Below are 17,626 nucleotides of genomic sequence, written 5' to 3'. Positions count from 1 at the left end.
TCACGATCACTCAGCCTAGCAGTAACCTAGAGGTGGGCGCTTCAGAGACACAGAATGAGATTCAAAGAATCATAAAATGTCTGGAAAGTGTCTGGACGCAGTTAGATGACGGTTAATGGATTGGGGTTGTTGTTGGGGGACAAGGGTTGGGCAGGTGGGGGGGACTCCCTGGTCCTGAATGGGATAACTGTGCCCCTGAAGGACCAAGTGTGCAGCCTGGGGGTCATTTTGGACTCACAGCTGTCTATGGAGGTGCAGATCAATTCTGTGTCCAGGGCAGCTGTTTGCCAGCTCCATCTGGTATGCAGGATGAGACCCTCCCTGCCCGCGGACTGTCTTGCCAGAGTGGTGCATGCTCTGGTTATCTCCTGCTTGGACTACTGCAATGCGCTCTATGTGGGGCTACCTTTGAAGGTGACCCGGAAACTGCAACTAATCCAGAATGCGGCAGCTAGACTGGGGACTGGGAGTGGCTGCCGAGACCACATAACACCAGTCGTGAAAGACCTAAATTGGCTCCCAGTACATTTCCAAGCACAATTCAAAGTGTTGGTGCTGACCTTGAAAGCCCTACACAGCCTTGGTCCAGTATACCTGCAGGAGCGTCTCCACCCCCATTGTTCTGCCCGGACACTGAGGTCCAGCTCCGAGGGCCTTCTGCTGGTTCCCTCACTGCGAGAAGCCAAGTTGCATGGAACCAGGCAGCGCGCCTTCTTGGTGGTGGTGCCCGCCCTGTGGAACGCCCTCGCAGCAGATATCAAAGGTAAACACAACGGGACTTCAACACTCACCTTGTCTGCTCGGTCCCTCTGCACCCCATACTTCCCTCCGAAGCCTTTGGCTGCATCTGTCTGAGACGAGTGCATTCCCACTTCCGCAACATACTCATGGCCCAGAGCACTCTGGGAAATCAAGAAAGAGTGGTGTCAAATCCTGCCAGATAATTCTGGGCAGATAATTCCAAGGGTGCCCTGGTTGTTTGGTTGGTCAGCTCCCCACCCCTCTCTGCAAACTACTTTGACAGGTGGAGGAGACCCCCGATGTTAATCACCTGACATCATGATGATGTCATGATGATGACAACTCCAAAGGGGGGAGTTGTGAGCATCAGTCAGCGAGCCCCACACTGCCCGCTTGCAGACGTGACAAAGCTGTCTTGCAAAGAGGAGATACCATATTGTTCTATGTATAAGATGACCCCTAATTTTTTGAGCCCCAAATTAAGAAATAAATATTTTAAACATCAAACAGAGGTGAGGGTGAGGGTCCAGCTTACTACCGTGAAAAATGGGCCCTTGCTTCTTGGATAAAGGTAAAGGGACCCCTGACGGCTAGGTCCAGTCGTGACTGACTCTGGGGTTGTGGCGCTCATCTCGCTTTACTGGCTGAGGGAGCCGGCGTACAGCTTCTGGGTCATGTGGCCAGCATGACTAAGCCACTTCTGGTGAACCAGAGCAGTGCACGGAAACGCCGTTTACCTTCCCGCTGGAGCGGTACCTATTTATCTACTTGCACTGGTGTGCTTTCGAACAGCTAGGTTGGCAGGAGCCGGGACCAAGCAATGGGAGCTCACCCCGTCACGGGGATTCAAACCGCCGACCTTCTGATCAGCAAGCCCTAGGCTCTGCAGTTTAGACCACAGCGCCACCCACGTCCCTTAGCTTCTTGGATACACACACACAAAATACACAAACAAACCCGAAACCTTGGCAGCATCCAAAGAACAGCACCCTCCCCCTTTTGCACCTTGTCCATGCGGTCCTTCTCCGTGCCAAACTTGCCCCCGTAACCGTAGGACGCCTTGGGCGCTGCCTCCAACTCCTTCTTCTTGAGAACTTCATGTTCCTCAGACACTTTGCTCCTGAGCTTGTGGATGCTGCAGAGCCAAAGCACAAAGGGCGGAGTTTGAAAAAGGATGCAGGGCTGAATGGCCCCCAACCCAGAGACCATTTCAAGGCAGCTCCCTTCTCTACTCCTCCCCCCTCCCATCTCTAGAAATACTGCGTTCAATGGGCAGCCACCTGCAGGCAGAACTGAGGTCATTTCTGCGTGGCCCATTTATCTAGCTTCCACCCTGATAGGTTAGCAGGGAGATTAAATGATGTTGGCTATTTAACAAGCATTTATAAAATCGTAGATTTGTCGTGTTGGAAAGGACCCTTTGTCAGTTTGCATTTCTTGGTACAGAAAGTACAGTGGACCCTGTGGATACAAATTTCATTCATTCCAGGGTTCTGTGTGAACCCAAAAAAATCAGTATCCAGAGGTGCCACTTCTGCACATGTGCACGGCGTGACAAAACCCAGAAAAAAAAATATGGAACTATGCAGGACCAATTATTACAAAAAGGGCAATTGTTTAAAGCATATTTTAAAAGCTTTGACATTAGTAAAACTTTTTAAAGTCACTTGTAATAAGATGAAGAAGGTTTTAAAATTGCAGATAGGTAGCCGTGTTGGTCTGCCATAGTAAAAACAAAAAATTCCTTCCAGTAGCACCTTAAAGACCAACTAAGTTAGTTCTAGGTATGAGCTTTTGTGTGCATGCACACTTCTTCAGATACACAGATACTTTGTGTGTGTATCTGAAGAAGTGTGCATGCACACGAAAGCTCATACCTAGAACTAACTTAGTTGGTCTTTAAGGTGCTACTGGAAGGAATTTTAGCTGGAAGGTCTTTAAGGCTACTGGAAGGTCTTTAAGGTGCTACTGGAAGGAATTTTTTGTTTTAAAATTGGATTGTTAAGTATATAAGGTTTTATGGACATGCATAAACAAGTATATTATAATGGAACCAAGAGGGGGAGTGGAGGGAAGTCGATCAAAATTTATGCTTTAATTTGGTTCTGAACTCTCCCCCCCCCCCTTTTTTTTGTATTGTTATTTTTGGAAAATCAATAAATTGTTATCAATAATAAATACCAAAAAAATTAAATAAAAGAGGAGGAGGAGGAGAGGGCTATCCATGGCTCCTAACCACAATGGCTTTATTCTGTCTCCATGTTTGAAGGCAGCAATGCTTCTGAATACCAGAGGGCACTTGGGCTCAGATCCTGCTTGTGGGCATTGCTTGGGGCATCCGGTCAGCCACTGTGAGACAGGATGCTGAACAAACGGGCCACTGGCCTGGTCCAACAGGTTCCTCATATATGCTACTGAAGGAAGGTCTTGCGTCTTGGCTCCATGCAATGGCACTAGAATTTTGAGCATGCAGCAGGTGCACTGAACCCCAAAGAAACAGCTGGATTAGCTTTGTGGCAACTGGGACCTAACCTGCTGTGTATACCTCTGGGTTTTGCCGCGTACGCATGCGCAAAAGCACTCTGCGTGCTTCGCGCATGCGCAGAAGCGCTCTGCGTGCTTCGCAGTCGCGCAGAAATGCTCTATCACGCCGTGTGCATGCGCAGAAGCGGCGCCTCCGAATACAGACTTTTCGGGGTCAGTACAGACCACCGGGACGAATTAAGTTCGTATCCAGAGGGTCCACTGTAAATACTAAGAATACAGAAATCTTTTAGAAAGAGGAAGGAAACCATTTGCTCAGTCAGATTTCTGAGGGCAGAACAAGGAACCACCAGTCACTGCAAATCACAAGGAGTTAGATGTCATTCCTACATGGTTGGAGAAACTGCCCCAAACTGGCACATAGATGCTGGGTGCAACGTAAGTCAATGATATCTCTTCAGCCAGGTGGACCCCAAACAAGCCAATGCATCTATTAGCGTCCCCTTCTTCTCCGGGAGGCTCTTCTATTTGTGGCTGACCTGCAAAAGCCCTTATTTGGCAAGCTGCTCACTGAACGCACACCACTTCCTTTTCCTGCAAGAAGCAGGCGCAGCCATGGCAACCCCTGAAGGTGACGTGACGCAGGGCAGGAACCCCAGCCCAGCTCCTGCAACTGGCCCTGAGAGGGCAGAAGGTGCCGCTTCCTGGACCGCTTCAAATCACAGCCCAGAGGCACTGCTGCATCTGGGGGCAGAGTCTCCCATGCAGATTCTTGCACCCGTGTTCAAGAACAGGGAGGTCCTGGGTTCCTGGGACCCAGTTTGCAGAGGGTCTGCTCAATCTTGACAGGGGACAGTCCTCTGTCTGAAGGAAAACTCTGACTGAAAGTCACAGAATCATAGAATCGTAGACTTGGAAGGGACCCACAGGGGTCATCTAGTCCAACCCCCTGCAATGCAGGAATCCCAGCTGTCCGTTTTGTCTCTGTCCATGTGAAAGATGAAGAACCCTCAAAAGCCAGAGCTACTCTTGCTGCTGCTGCTGCTGCTGCTGCTTCAGGGGCCTGGAAGTTGCCCATCATCAATTTGCAGCATGAGCCAGGAAGACAGATCTTTCAACCATGAGTCTAATCTAATCTAAAAAAGATTCCACCTAAACATTAGGAAGAACTTCCTGACAGTAAGAGCTGTTCGACAGTGGAATTTGCTGCCAAGGAGTGTGGTGGAGTCTCCTTCTTTGCAGGTCTTTAAGCAGAGGCTTGACAACCATATGTCAGGAGTGCTCTGATGGTGTTTCCTGCTTGGCAGGGGGTTGGACTGGATGGACCTTGTGGCCTCTTCCAACTCTAGGATTCTATGATTCTATGATTCTATGATTCTAATCCTCACTATGGTGAAGTGCATGGTAGTTCTGTTAATAGCAATAATTTCTAAATTGGCATCTAATTTTATATTTAATATATAGGTAAAGGTAAGGGACGCAGGTTGTGCTGTGGGTTAAATGGTTAAAGGGAATATGAGTTCCGATCATAGACTTTTTAATACTTTGGTTTTAAAAGGCGAGGTCTGTGTGCACATAGCTCGTGCTTTTCCTAGATAGCTCTATGCAGTCTCTGATGCTTATTGCCAATCATGTCAACAAAAGCTGACATGATTTTGCACTTCGTTACCCCGACGCGGGTGACGCTGTGGTCTAAACCACAGAGCCTAGGGCTTGCCTATCAGAAGGTCGGCGGTTTGAATCTCCACGATGGGGTGAGCTCCCGTTGCTCGGTCCCTGCTCCTGCCAACCTAGCAGTTCGAAAGCATGTCAAAGTACAAGTAGATAAATAGGTACCACTGTGGCGGGAAGGTAGACGGCATTTCCATGCGCTGCTCTGGTTTGCCAGAAGCGGCTTAGTCCTGCTGGCCACATGACCCAGAAGCTGTACGCCGGCTCCCTCGGCCAATAAAGCAAGATGAGCACCGCAAGCCCAGAGTTGTCTGCGACTGGATGACTCTGGGGTTGTGGCGCTCATCTCGCTTTACTGGCCGAGGGAGCCAGGGTTTGTCCACAGACAGTTTTTCTAGGTCATGTGGCCAGCACAACTAAGCCGCTTCTGGAAAACCAGAGCAGTGCACGGAAATGCCGTTTACCTTCCCGCCGGAGCGGTACCTATTTATCTACTTGCACTTTGACGTGCTTTCGAACTGCTAGGTTGGCAGGAACAGGGACCGAGCAACGGGAGCTCACCCCGTCGCAGGGATTTGAACCGCTGACCTTCCGATCGGCAAACCCTAGGTTCTGTGGTTTATAAATATCTGCAAATTCTATGCCCACCTGTGTCCTAAGAATCACAGCATTATACAGCTGGAAGCAACACAGAGCAATGCAATGCCCCTTTTTTTGTCGTCTCCTTTTGGAGGGCTGTGCATGATGCTTTTAAGAAGCCACTCTGTTCAAATGTCAAAATGCCAAGCTGATGGAATATGCAGAAATGGCAAGACTGGCTAGTAAGATCAGAAAACAGGAAGACCAAGTATTTTTAAAAGATTTTTAAAAGATTGGAATAACTTCATAATAAAGGACCACTGTAGACAGTTAAAATCATTGGCTGGGATACAATGACAGTTGTAAAGTGAAATGAACTTTGGTTACTATGCTTATATAACAGATCATGGGTAGGGAAACTTAAGGCTCAGGGGCCTTCTCAATCTGGCCCGCGGACAGTCCGGGAATCAGCATATTTTTACATGAGTAGAATGTGTTGTGTCCTTTTATTTAAAATGCATCTCTGGGTTATTTGTGGGGCATGGGAATTCATTCATTGTTTAAAATTTTTTTGCAAAATATAGTCCGGCCCCCCACAAGGTCTGAGGGACAGTGGACCGGCCCCCTGCTGAAAAAGTTTGCTGACCCCTGTAATAGATGGATAAAGGGAAAAGATGCAGGAAAAAAGAAAAAAGATTTTTTAAAAATAGAATTGGAACTCATGGAGGGAGGGAAGGAGGTCTGAAGGTTCGACAGAACTTGTTTTATTTTTATGTTTTGGAATGGTTACAGTTATTGTGTGTAATTTTGTGTAAAACTAATTTTAAAAAATAAAAAAAACAACAAATGTCAAAATCTCATGTCCTCAACACCCGTTTTTAACAATGCACAGAACTAGGAGACAAATAATTGCTGGAATTACCCCCCCCCCCCCCGAGGCCTTTGCTGCTTCCCTTCATTCCTTCCGAGGCCTGCCACCCCCACCAACACCCCCCCCCCAGCAGCAAAGTGCTGGGTCTGCTCTCTCTGGTGCCCGCATGGCTTTAACAAGCCACCTGGGCCATTACTCAAGGTTTGAACCGGCAGGAGAAAAGGAAACAATAACTCACTCGATGTGCTCTGCGCGGCCGGACCCCTCAATGGTTTTCGCCCCCCACCTCTGCTCTTTCTCTGAGATGTCGTTCTGCAAGAGAGACACACATGGATCTAAATTGCCATCGACATTATTGCCACAGCCTTCTGCGTTATCCTGTGTCACAAGACTAGTTGGAAGCAGAGGGATGTGGGGAGGAAACAGCCAGTGAACCCTCAGGGGAAGAAGGCTCAGAGCCCAGGGTGTGGGACAAGGAAGAGGGAGAAGAGAGAGAAGACTGGAAAGAGTGTAGTGATCAGATGGGATTTGTTGTTGTTGTTTAGTCATTTAGTCGTGTCCGACTCTTCGTGACCCCCTGGACCAGAGCACGCCAGGCACTCCTGTCTTTCACTGTTCCCGCAGTTTGGTCAAATTCATGCTGGTAGCTTCAAGAACGCTGTCCAACCATCCATCTCGCCTCTGTCATCCCCTTCTCCTTGTGCCCTCCATCTTTCCCAACATCGGGGTCTTTTCCAGGGAGTCTTCTCTTCTCATGAGGTGGCCAAAGTATTGGAGCCTCAGCTTCAGGATCTGTCCTTCCAGTGAGCACTCAGGGCTGATTTCCTTCAGAATGGAGAGGTTTGATCTTCTTGCAGTCCATGGGACTCTCAAGAGTCTCCTCCAGCACCATAATTCAAAAGTATCCATTCTTTGGCGACCAGCCTTCTTTATGGTCCAGCTCTCACTTCCATACATCACTACTGGGAAAACCATGGCTTTAACTATACGGACCTTTGTTGAGAAGGTAGATCCTTCATGGATCATTGCTTTGCCGTGGCGAAGGGGCTTGAATAACTCAGAGAAGCTATGAGCCATGCCGTGCAGGGCCACCCAAGACGGACAGGTTATAGTGGAGAGTTTTGACCAAACGTGATCCACCTGGTGCAGGAACCGGCCAGCCACTCCAGTATCCCTGCCAAGGAAACTCCATGGACAAAGGCAACAGATGGGATTACTATGAGGAACTATGAAATATGCATCAAGCCATTGTGTCCACAATGAATTCATTGTGCTGACTGGGTTTGATTCATTGACAATAATTTCTGGTCAGTTCCCACAAGCTTCTATATTTATGCCATTTTTCCTCTACTGCCCATTTCTCTCTGTCTGACAAGCACGTATAAGCATTCTAGGACTCAGGCCGGTTGCCAGTTGCCTTGCCAGGCATTCTAGGCCATAAAAGATAGTAGGCAGTTCTTTGACGTACCCTTCCTTGATTTTGTTAATCTTAGGGCCAGAAAATAAGTTTTTCACATGAAGGTGATTAAGATACCTATCTTTCCTTGCCATCCTTCCTATCATGTTTATTCCTTGTTTATGACCTCCGGGGTTGCTGAATGTATTCCTTTTTAGTCCTGTTTTAATTACCCCAGAAGTATGCATGTTTAAATGAGTTTTTGTAGTTTAACTTTGTCCCATGTGGGGGTTTTGAAATGCTCAGAGGAAATTTGATTGGTTCTTATGAACACTGTGTAAAAAGTTCTTTTGTGAATAAAACGACCTGGGCCGGAGGGTGGTCAGGAATTATTATTATATGCACTCCTCCCAGAGTCTTGCTGATCAAGCCTCTGTGTGTCTTTTATTAATCAGAGTCTAATCCTTCCTTTGCTTTGGGAATGCCACAAAGAGGAGATGCCAGAAGCTGGGCTCAGTGAGTTGGCCCAGCCGCTTCATCAGCTCTGGATCTACTTGTACTTGTCCTCCGCTCTTCCTCAGTAGCATGTTGGACACCTTCCGACCTGAGGGGCTCATCTTCCACCGTCATAACTTTTATATGCCTGTTGTCTTTGTCCATGGAGTTTTCATGGCAGGGATACTGGAGTGGCTTGCCGGTTCCTGCTCCAGGTGGATCATGTTTGGTCAAAACTCTCCACTATGACCTGTCCATCTTGGGTGGCCCTGCACGGCATAGCTCATAGCTTCTCTGAGTTATTCAAGCCCCTTCGCCATGGCAAGGCAGTGATCCATGAAGGGGGGAGAAGCTTTATACAGTCAGCAAAAAGATGGAGGGCACAAGGAGAAGGGGACGACAGAGGACAAGATGGTTGGACAGTGTTCTCAAAGCTACCAGCATGAGTTTGACCAAACTGCAGGAGGCTGTGGAAGACAGGAGTGCCTGGCGTGCTCTGGCCCAGGGGGTCACAATGAGTTGAACACGACTAAACGACTAAACAACAACAACATACATATTTAAATAAATAAATAAAACAACCTCCATCCAGGAAAGAAAGAAGCACCATCAGAGTTGAAGGATGCTTTTCCAAACAGGTTAAGCAGGGCTGGCAAGGGGTGTCACCTGGAGGAAAGTCCTGGAGGCAGGTAGAGAGATCTATCGGGTGCATTCATCCCCCAAGCCTGAGGTTCTCTCCACCCCTAACATGGATATAGAGCCGCCAACCCTGGCAGGTGCAGCTGAAACCCCTTCTCAGTTCCTTCCATTTTTTGTCAGTTCCTCCGAGCCCTGATGCTCTGTCAGTTCCTGAGAGATGAACTTCTCTCCCTCCCACAAGGCTCTGCAGGTTCCTGCCTGCTCTTTTCGGAAGACGCAGAAGCGACAGAGCCCAAGAAACCCCCAAAAGCAGCAATCCCAGGGGAATGGAGGAAACTCACCACAAAATCCGGGTCTGTGTCCCAGTCGTCTCCTTGGGACTCCACCTTCACGGACACATTGTGTCCCACCACAGACTTCCACATCTCGAGGAGAGAGGGAGAAAAATTATAAGTAATAGTTCTGCCCTATCAAGTGAATATTGCTTATATACAGAGGTCAGATGAAGAATTGGAAGTTCTTAAGCTTTTGAACTTTATTTTTCTTCCGCCTTTTAAACTTCTTGTCTATTTCTTTTTCATATCGGTAGGAAAAAATAACAGAGGCCAACCAGAGAATATTGAGAAGCAGCAGGAGTGATTGTGTTGATTGTGTGTGTGTGTGTGTGTGTGTGTGTGTGTGAATGATGTCCACTGGAGGGGCAACCCTCCCCCTTTACATAAATTCTGGTGACATAGTTCAGAAATTGTTTATAGTAATCATTAAGAGTGAATTCCTGTTTAATTCTTATTTGCTGGTATTTAATTTTATTGTGTACTTTCATATTCTAAAGGATTATTGATTATTAATTTATTTGATGGAAGTTGTTTAAAGTTATGCTTTTATTATGACATGATATTATGACATCATTGTGACTTTTATTATGACAAGGCTGAAGGCGGCCCTTAGGGAAGTTTTTAATGGTTGATGTATTACAGTATTTTAATTTTGTTGGAAGCCGTCCAGAGTGGCTGGGGAAGCCCAGCCAATGGGCGGGGTATAAATTATTATTATTATTATTATTATTATTATTACATTAGATCAGGTTGCTGTAAGGTGTGCAGTCCATGTTGTTCCTTCGGCTTGTCAATGGCCTTGCGCATAGTCATGTGGAAAGGAGGCAGAACACAAATTAAAAGTGAAAAGAAAAGAAAATGGAATGCACCAAAAATGCTTGGCTGTCCCCCATCTCTGGCCACACCAGAATGTGGAGCAAATTTCCTTCCCAATACACCCAGCTGAGCAAAGGATGTTGCTTCTTCATCCTGCCCATTTGGGTGCTACAAACTTGGGCAGCAGCTCCCTATCTGGTGTTATAGGAATTCTAAGGTCTTTTTTATATATATATAAAAAAGACCTTAGACCTTTTATATATATATATTTTATATATATATAAAAAAGTGTGTATATATATATATATATATATATGCAGGTTTTGGTGTCCTCGGGTGTCTTCCCGTGTAAAAGTTGGGGTGTCTAGGCGACGTTTCGACGAGGTCTCGAAACGTCGAAACGTTTCCTAGACACCTAGACACCCCAACTTTTACACGGGAAGACACCCGAGGACACCAAAACCTGCATTCCTGTACCCGTGAAAATCTACGAAAGCAAATATATATATATATATATATATGGACGCTGGTGGTGGGTGGGTTAAACCACAGAACCTAGGACTTGCCGATCAGAAGGTTGGCAGTTCGAATCCCCGTGACAGGGTGAGCTCCCATTGCTCGGTCCCTGCTCCTGCCCACCTAGCAGTTCAAAAGCACGTCAAAGTGCAAGTAGATAAATAGGTACCACTCCAGCGGGAAGGTAAACAGCGTTTCCGTGCGCTGCTCTGGTTCGCGAGAAGCGGCTTAGTCATGCTGGCCACATGACCCGGAAGCTGTACGCCGGCTCCCTCGGCCAATAAAGCGAGATGAGCGCTGCAATCCCAAAGTTGGCCACGACTGGACCTAATGGTCAGGGGCCCCTTTACCTTTAATATATATATATATATATATATATATATATATATATATATATATAGTAAAGGTAAAGGGAGAAATCTTCATAAATGTACAAGGCAAACACATGCATAAGTATATAAACCACGTCTCTAAAATAGTACAGGAGAACAATCCTGAAGCCATTTTGACCCTCCCAAATTGACCTCAAATATTTCTCTGCAAGGAGGAAGGAGATGGGAAAAGCTTTCCAATTGTCTTTGGACTGTAGGGGCTGCTTACACCTCCCTTTAAATGTGGTCTGGCAAGTATCTGTTAAGCTGAGCACACTCTCTCAATGTGTGTAAGAGATTCAGGAACTAAGTATTTACCATCTCCAAGGAATGGCCAGGCTACCCAGAAAAGGCAATCGGATAATAAGGAATTATCAGGTATCCTGGCAGACAAGAGAGAAGCAACACACTCAAATTTCTGCTGGGGACCACCTCTTTCTGTGATGCATATATGATGTTTTTTGGGGGGTGGTCTTGAGTTACAGGGGAAGCAATTTCGAAAGTCTATATAAGGGCTTGCACACCAGTGTTCTGGGTTCCTCCTTTCCCTCCCTGCGTGGGGTGAGCGGGGGCCCCTGTCGCAACAGATTAATAAAGATCAGCTGCTTTGCTTCTCAATATTCTCTGTTTGACCTGTTATTTTCTCCTACCGATAGAGAACCTACATAAGGACCCTATACGGGCTCTTGGGTACCCCATAAGGAAAAGGAGCAGTTGTTTTTTCTTATCACACTGGGGAGGGGAGAAATAGTTACCAAGAAGATCCTGCTGGATCAGGCCTATTTGGTCCAGCGTCTGTTCTTGCAGTGGCTGAACAGATGTCCCAGGGGGAACTTCGCAAGCAGGATCAGTGCGCAAGAACAGATCTCCCCTCTTGGGGTTTCCAGAGCAGAGCCATGTGGGCAGTAGCCATCACTAGTCCTCCCCTCCCTCCATCAATTTGTCAAATCCGCTTTCAAAGCCATCTGGGCTGGTGGCCACCGCTGCTTCCTGTGGCAGAGAGTTCCATAGTCTAACTATGCACAGTGTGAATTGAGGGGTGGGGGACCAGAACAGGGCCTGACACCTCCCTCCCCAAGTCCCCCCCCCCCAATTGCAACTTTCCTGACAATTCCCCCCACCCCAAAGCAGTACCTTGGTTCGGAAAGATAACTTCCGAAGCCCGTTGTGATTGCTCCTCTGCGCTGACTTCGACCTCGGTTTCGGCTGCAAGGCTGAGCTCACCCAAGTTCCTGTTTTAACTGCACAAAACTTGTTCCATTTCCTGTGAGCCAGGAGGAAGAAGCTTCGCAGCAGGGCCACCCCCAGCAGGGCTGCATCGCACACACAAACACAAGCCCTGGGTGCAGAGAGGAAGCAAGCGCCTCGTTGCTTTCCATAGAAGGAAAGGCTTCTGAACGCAAGGCTTTTAGATCACGGAGAGCGGGGAGGGTGCGTTTTCACCCATCGTTCTGCCCGGACACTGAGGTCCAGCTCCGAGGGCCTTCTGGTGGTTCCCTCCCTGCGAGAAGTGAGGTTACAGGGAACCAGGCAGAGGGCCTTTTCGGTGGTGGCGCCTGCCCTGTGGTGACTGGGAGCGGCCGCTGAGACCACACAACACCAGTCTTGAAAGACCTACATTGGCTCCCAGTACGTTTCCGAGCACAATTCAAAGTATTGGTGCTGACCTTGAAAGCCCTAAATGGCCTCGGTCCAGTATCCCTGAAGGAGCGTCTCCACCCCCATCGTTCTGCCCAGACACTGAGGTCCAGCGCCGAGGGCCTTCTGGCGGTTCCCTCACTGCGAGAAGCAAAGCTACAGAGAACCAGGCAGAGGGCCTTCTCAGTGGTGGCGCCCGCCCTGTGGAACACCCTCCCACCAGATGTCAAAGAGAAAAACTATCAGACTTTTAGAAGACATCTGAAGGCAGCCCTGTTTATGGAAGCTTTTAATGTTTAACAGACCACTGTATTTTAATACTTTGTTGTAAGCCGCCCAGAGTGGCTGGGGAAACCCAGCCAATGAGCGGGATATAAATAATATATCATCATCATCATCATCAATGCCCTCCCATCAGATGTCAAGGAGATAAAGAACTATTTTACTTTTGGAAGACATCTGAAGGCAGTCCTGTTTAGGGAAGTTTTTAATGTTTAATACTGTATTGTGTTTTTAATATTCGGTTGGGAGCCGCCCAGAGTGGCTGGGGAAACCCAGCCAGACAGATGGAGTGTAAATAATAGCAATAACAATATTGTTGTTGTTTCCCCATCCTCTTCCCATGTTAAAGCTCAGCAAAACTGAATGGCAATAGACCCAAGAGAACAGTTCCTCACACAATGTAGAATACCTGAAATGCCCTCAACACCAGAAAGATCATCTTCAGACCCCCTCGAGTGTTAGGACTGTAAACAGGAACGCAAGAGTCTGCTGAATCAGGCCAATTAGCCATCTATTCCAGTATCTTGTTCTCACGGTGGTCTACCAGATGCCCATTATCATACCCCTCAGCTGTCCCAATTGAAGTGGGACATCCCATTTTGGGGGGGCTGTGCTCTCTCGCAAGTCCCCTGGCCCCTGAGAGATCGCGGCCCCAAAAGATGCACATCCTGGTTTTCTTCTAGGGCCTATTGGAGGGTATGCATTGGGGGAAGCCCGCAATCAGGATTCGAACACAAGACCCCTCGCCTCTCCTGGGGTTTCCAGCAACTAGCTTTCAGAAGCATTGCTGCCTCCAAGTGAACACAGCACAGCCATCGTGGCAAGAAGCTGTTGAATTTCTCCAATTCTCTTCTAAAGCCATCTAGGTTGGTAGTTGCCATTGCCTCCTGTGGCAGGGAGTTCCACAGGTTACGTGCTTTGTGAAGGATTTTCATTTGTCTGCCCCGAATCTTCCGTGTCCCGTGTTAATGAGAATTATGGGGTGGTAGGATCCCAAACGAGCACGGTCTTGTGTGGCTTCAACAGCACAACCATTACAGTCCCTCCAAGTTCAACGGTTTATGCAGCTGTGGTAGAAGTTGCTCTTTTAAGAACTTACAAAATTCACCCCCCAATCCATCCACGCCAGGGGTTCCTCCCACAAATTTTGGTTTTTTTTTAAAAATAGCGTCTTCTATTTCAATTGCTGAAATTGGTTCTTTTAATACCACTCTGTGATCTTGAGTCTTAATAAAATATTTGTCGATATTCTCAGGGTCAGGGTTATCAGATATGCATGTTTTCATAAAATGTAGCAAACGCATTAGAGATGTGCCTAGTTTCGCCTTCTGATACCCTTTACGCTTCTGTCCTCAGGGTTTTTGATTGAGTTTTTGATTGAGTTTCTACTGAAATGAGGTTGCATTTTAATGTTTTAATGTTGTATTTTAATCTTGTTTTTTAAAGATGTATTTAAAGATTGTAATTGCTTTTATATTTGGTGTTAGCTGCCCTGAGCCCAGTCTTGGCTGGGGAAGGCAGAGTATAAATGAAATAATTTATTATTATTATTATTATTATTATTATTATTATTATTATCCTGAAATTCTTAGAAAGCTCAGCTAAAGCAGCTCTTCCCGACATTCCCATTTTCTCTAATACTAGCGCACCCAAAAATTTTTATGTGCTTCCATGTTTGCATTTAGAGCCAATTGTATATTTCACATTAAGTATCGCAATGAAATTACTTCTAATTTATCTTTGTTGCTCTTCAGCTGCCAAATTCTGGAGTGCATCCAATCTTGCTGTTGAAAAGTTATAATAAAGGGGTGTCAGAGTCGAATGCGAGAACCACAGTGGACAGAGTCTGACCAAATCACAGCATTCACACGACTCGCTCGAAAAAATAATCTTTATTGCACAAGGATGGGATTCCAAGAGGATCAGAAGACTGGATTTGAAAGGAAGAGAGACAAGGGAAGTCTACACACCACACGCTGGGAGCATCCCCAAAAAACGGCTGGCAGGGCCTCCGCTCGAGGTCCACAGAGGGTGCTTCCAGCAGCCTCCTGAACTGCAAGGGAAGAGCTATCTATCCCAAAATGTCTGTGCACGATGGAAACAGTTAAAACACCCTACCAAGCAGGGCTAGGACATCCTGCCCCACTCCAACGGGAAGCTGTGGGGTGGGTTTCATAACTCTGCTCCCCCACATCTACCCTGATTTCCTCTCCTCTGCATGGTGTAGGAAACGGGCTCGGCGGCCACAGACAAGTTGATTTATCTTCACTGGTGAGCTTGAAGCCATTCCACCCCCTTCTCTTTCCCTCTGTTGGGTGTGGAGCAGCTGATAAAGAGATTTACGCCTGGGGCTTCTGTCCCTTTTGATGCCACCTTTCCAGCCCCCCCCCCCCCGTGCCAAAATCACAGAGCACGAAGAAATAAAAGAGAGAAAAGGCAATCTGGAAGTTGATCGAGTTCCCCTTGGTCCCTTCCCCAGAATCAGGCTCTGCCAATACCTGCGGAATCAGCACAGAAAGCGGGTCTGGCCCTCGGTTGGCTGCGATTCCACTGACTGACTTCCCTTCGCCTGTAGATTACAACCAATGCAGCATTGTTAAAAATGGGGGGGAAACCTTATGCACAACTTCCGCTTGTATTCCCCTCCCAAATGAACTTTGGAAACCTGGTGCCCCCCAGATGTTTCAAAGTCTCAGCCCCTCCATTGCTGAGGGCTGGTGAGAATCATAGTCTAAAACAGATCTGGAAGGCGCCAGGTTAAACGCGAAGTGACTTCACCCCAAATTCAGTGTGCAAAAGTGAACCGTGTAAACGCCGCCACCCCCCAACACTTCCCTCGAAGAACACGAACAAAACCAACGCGTGGCCCAGTCAAGGGCCGCTGGCCCCACCCTTCCGCGGGCTGGGGGCCACCCTGAGCTCTCTGCAACACTCCCTGCGGCCTCCAGCCAGCCTCCCCAAGGTGCCGGAGTCTCCCAAATCAGCCTTCTCATCCGCCGACAGCAGGGTCCTCCAGGGACGGGGGCTCGGCAGCAACCCGGACAACTCACATGCCCCACCCCGCTCCAGGGGGCTGTTCTCACAAGTGGCCCGTGAAGCAGAGGAGGAGGAGCACGTGGACCGTGAGGAGGTAGAGAGTTGCCAGGAGAGGCAGGCGCCGGCGGGAACAGAAGAGCGAGTGCAGGATGCGCCGCAGCCCCACGCCCCCTCGAGTCTGGGGAGAAAGCAAGGAGGGAGGAGAGGTTATGGGGCAAGTCTACTGCAGGGGGGGCTTCAACTCAAGGCAAGTCCCATCGCGAAGGGCGACAGGAGAGGCAGGTGCCTAGGACAGCAATATGGGCCCATCTAGGGTTTCAGCAGTACGTTTCCAGGCACAATTCAAAGTGTTGGTGCTGACCTTTAAAGCCCTAAACGGCCTCGATCAAGTATACCTGAAGGAGCGTCTCCACCTCCATCCTTCTGCCTGGACACTGAGGTCCAGCACCGAGGGTCTTCTGGCGGTTCCCTCACTTTGAGAAGCCAAGTTACAGGGAACCAGGCAGAGGGCCTTCTCGGTAGTAGCAACCGCCCTGTGGAACGCCCTCCCACCAGATGTCAAAGAGAAAAACAACTACCAGACTTTTAGAAGACATATGAAGGCAGCCCTTTTTAGGGAAGCTTTTAATGTTTAACAGACCACTGTATTTTAATACTTTGTTAGAAGCTGCCCAGAGTGGCTGGGGAAACCCAGCCAGATGGGTGGGGTATAAATAATAAATTCTATTCTATTCTATGCAGGAGCTTCCTGCAGCCAATCGGAAGATGCACTTTGGTTTGCAAATGTTTTGGAAGTCGAACGGACTTCAGGAATGTTTTCCTGTTAGTGGGGGGTTTTTCTCTCTGCAGGCAAAATTCAAACTGCAATTTCTCCTCCTTTTGTACTCATCACCAGCTGTACCTAATCAGCCTAGAAAACCACACCCAGAACTCCCAGAAAAGGTTCTTAAAGTTACAATCATCTTTTCTGTTTCTTTGCAGAATGACTCCTAACAATTCCCTTCGACTTCCAAGGTACGACTGTATATTGCTACAGGGGAGAGTCTGCTGGAGTCATCGTGGGAATGTTTTCCCACCTGCCCTGCCTTATCCCAGATGCATGGGACCCTTACAAAGCGAAGGTGCCACTTCTTGTCTTAACATTTTTGCCACTTCTTGTCTTAACATTTTTGTAGGGAACATTCATCATCATCTTTTGGTAGACGTGTTTTACTACTGTTGAACTTCTATTGTGTGCATTATTCTGTATTTGAATGCATTTATTTCTTGACGGGAGGCTTTTCGGCTAAAGGCAGCATATAAATGAACAGTAACGCGATGTCTGCTGCAGCAGGGAGAACCAGAAGATGCTGCTTGTAACTGGAAAGGCAGCCTGTTGAAAGGACACTCTCAGGCTCAAATGACCCAAGCGGATTGTGGACAGACTTGGCCTTAAAGATGCCCACTGATGGCAGATCATTCTAGCTTGGCTTGCCACTCTGGCTGGGTGGAGGGAGAGTATGAAGCTGAGGCTCCCTTGTAGGACAGGTGGGCCCTCACCTGCTGGGAAGAGCCTTACCTTGCTATAAGAGGTGTCTCTGGGACCTACAAGCAGGGCGTGCTCAGGGCTGGTGGGTATTTCAATGCTGGTGTCCAAAGAGTGGGCCCACTCACTCGATTCTAACCTGCAAGGGTTGGGGGGGGGGAGGAGAGAGAGAGAGAGAGAGAGATTGAGAGAGAGAGATAGATTGAGAGAGAGAGATGTGGATTAGTGCCC

General features: G+C 47.8%; 1 protein-coding gene and 1 long non-coding RNA gene across 3 annotated transcripts in view; one reads left to right on the top strand and one right to left on the bottom strand.

Moving 5' to 3' along the window:
* The window catches only part of GOLGB1 (golgin B1), a 71,458-nt gene that overhangs the window by 16,285 nt on the left and 37,547 nt on the right, over positions 1-17,626 (bottom strand). The window contains exons 22-26 of one of the 2 annotated variants that reach the window (XM_081879563.1): positions 17,429-17,534; positions 9,218-9,301; positions 6,585-6,658; positions 1,747-1,876; positions 792-902 (exon numbers count right to left, since the gene is read on the bottom strand). In XM_081879563.1, coding sequence (XP_081735689.1) covers positions 792-902; positions 1,747-1,876; positions 6,585-6,658; positions 9,218-9,301; positions 17,429-17,534 — 505 coding nt within the window. Of the gene's footprint in view, positions 1-791; positions 903-1,746; positions 1,877-6,584; positions 6,659-9,217; positions 9,302-14,711; positions 16,049-17,428; positions 17,535-17,626 lie in introns of those variants that run through there. The other variant, XM_081879562.1, reaches the window with a different exon arrangement.
* Positions 1-17,626, top strand: part of LOC309352075 — a 73,297-nt gene that overhangs the window by 21,557 nt on the left and 34,114 nt on the right. The gene's annotated exons all lie outside the window — the stretch shown is intronic.

This window comes from Podarcis erhardii, assembly GCF_964252035.2.
Source record: "Podarcis erhardii genome assembly, chromosome: 10".
Taxonomy (NCBI): Eukaryota; Metazoa; Chordata; class Lepidosauria; order Squamata; family Lacertidae; genus Podarcis; species Podarcis erhardii.
The sequence above is the reverse complement of the archived record's forward strand: the minus strand, read 5'-3'. Positions and strand labels throughout refer to the sequence as shown.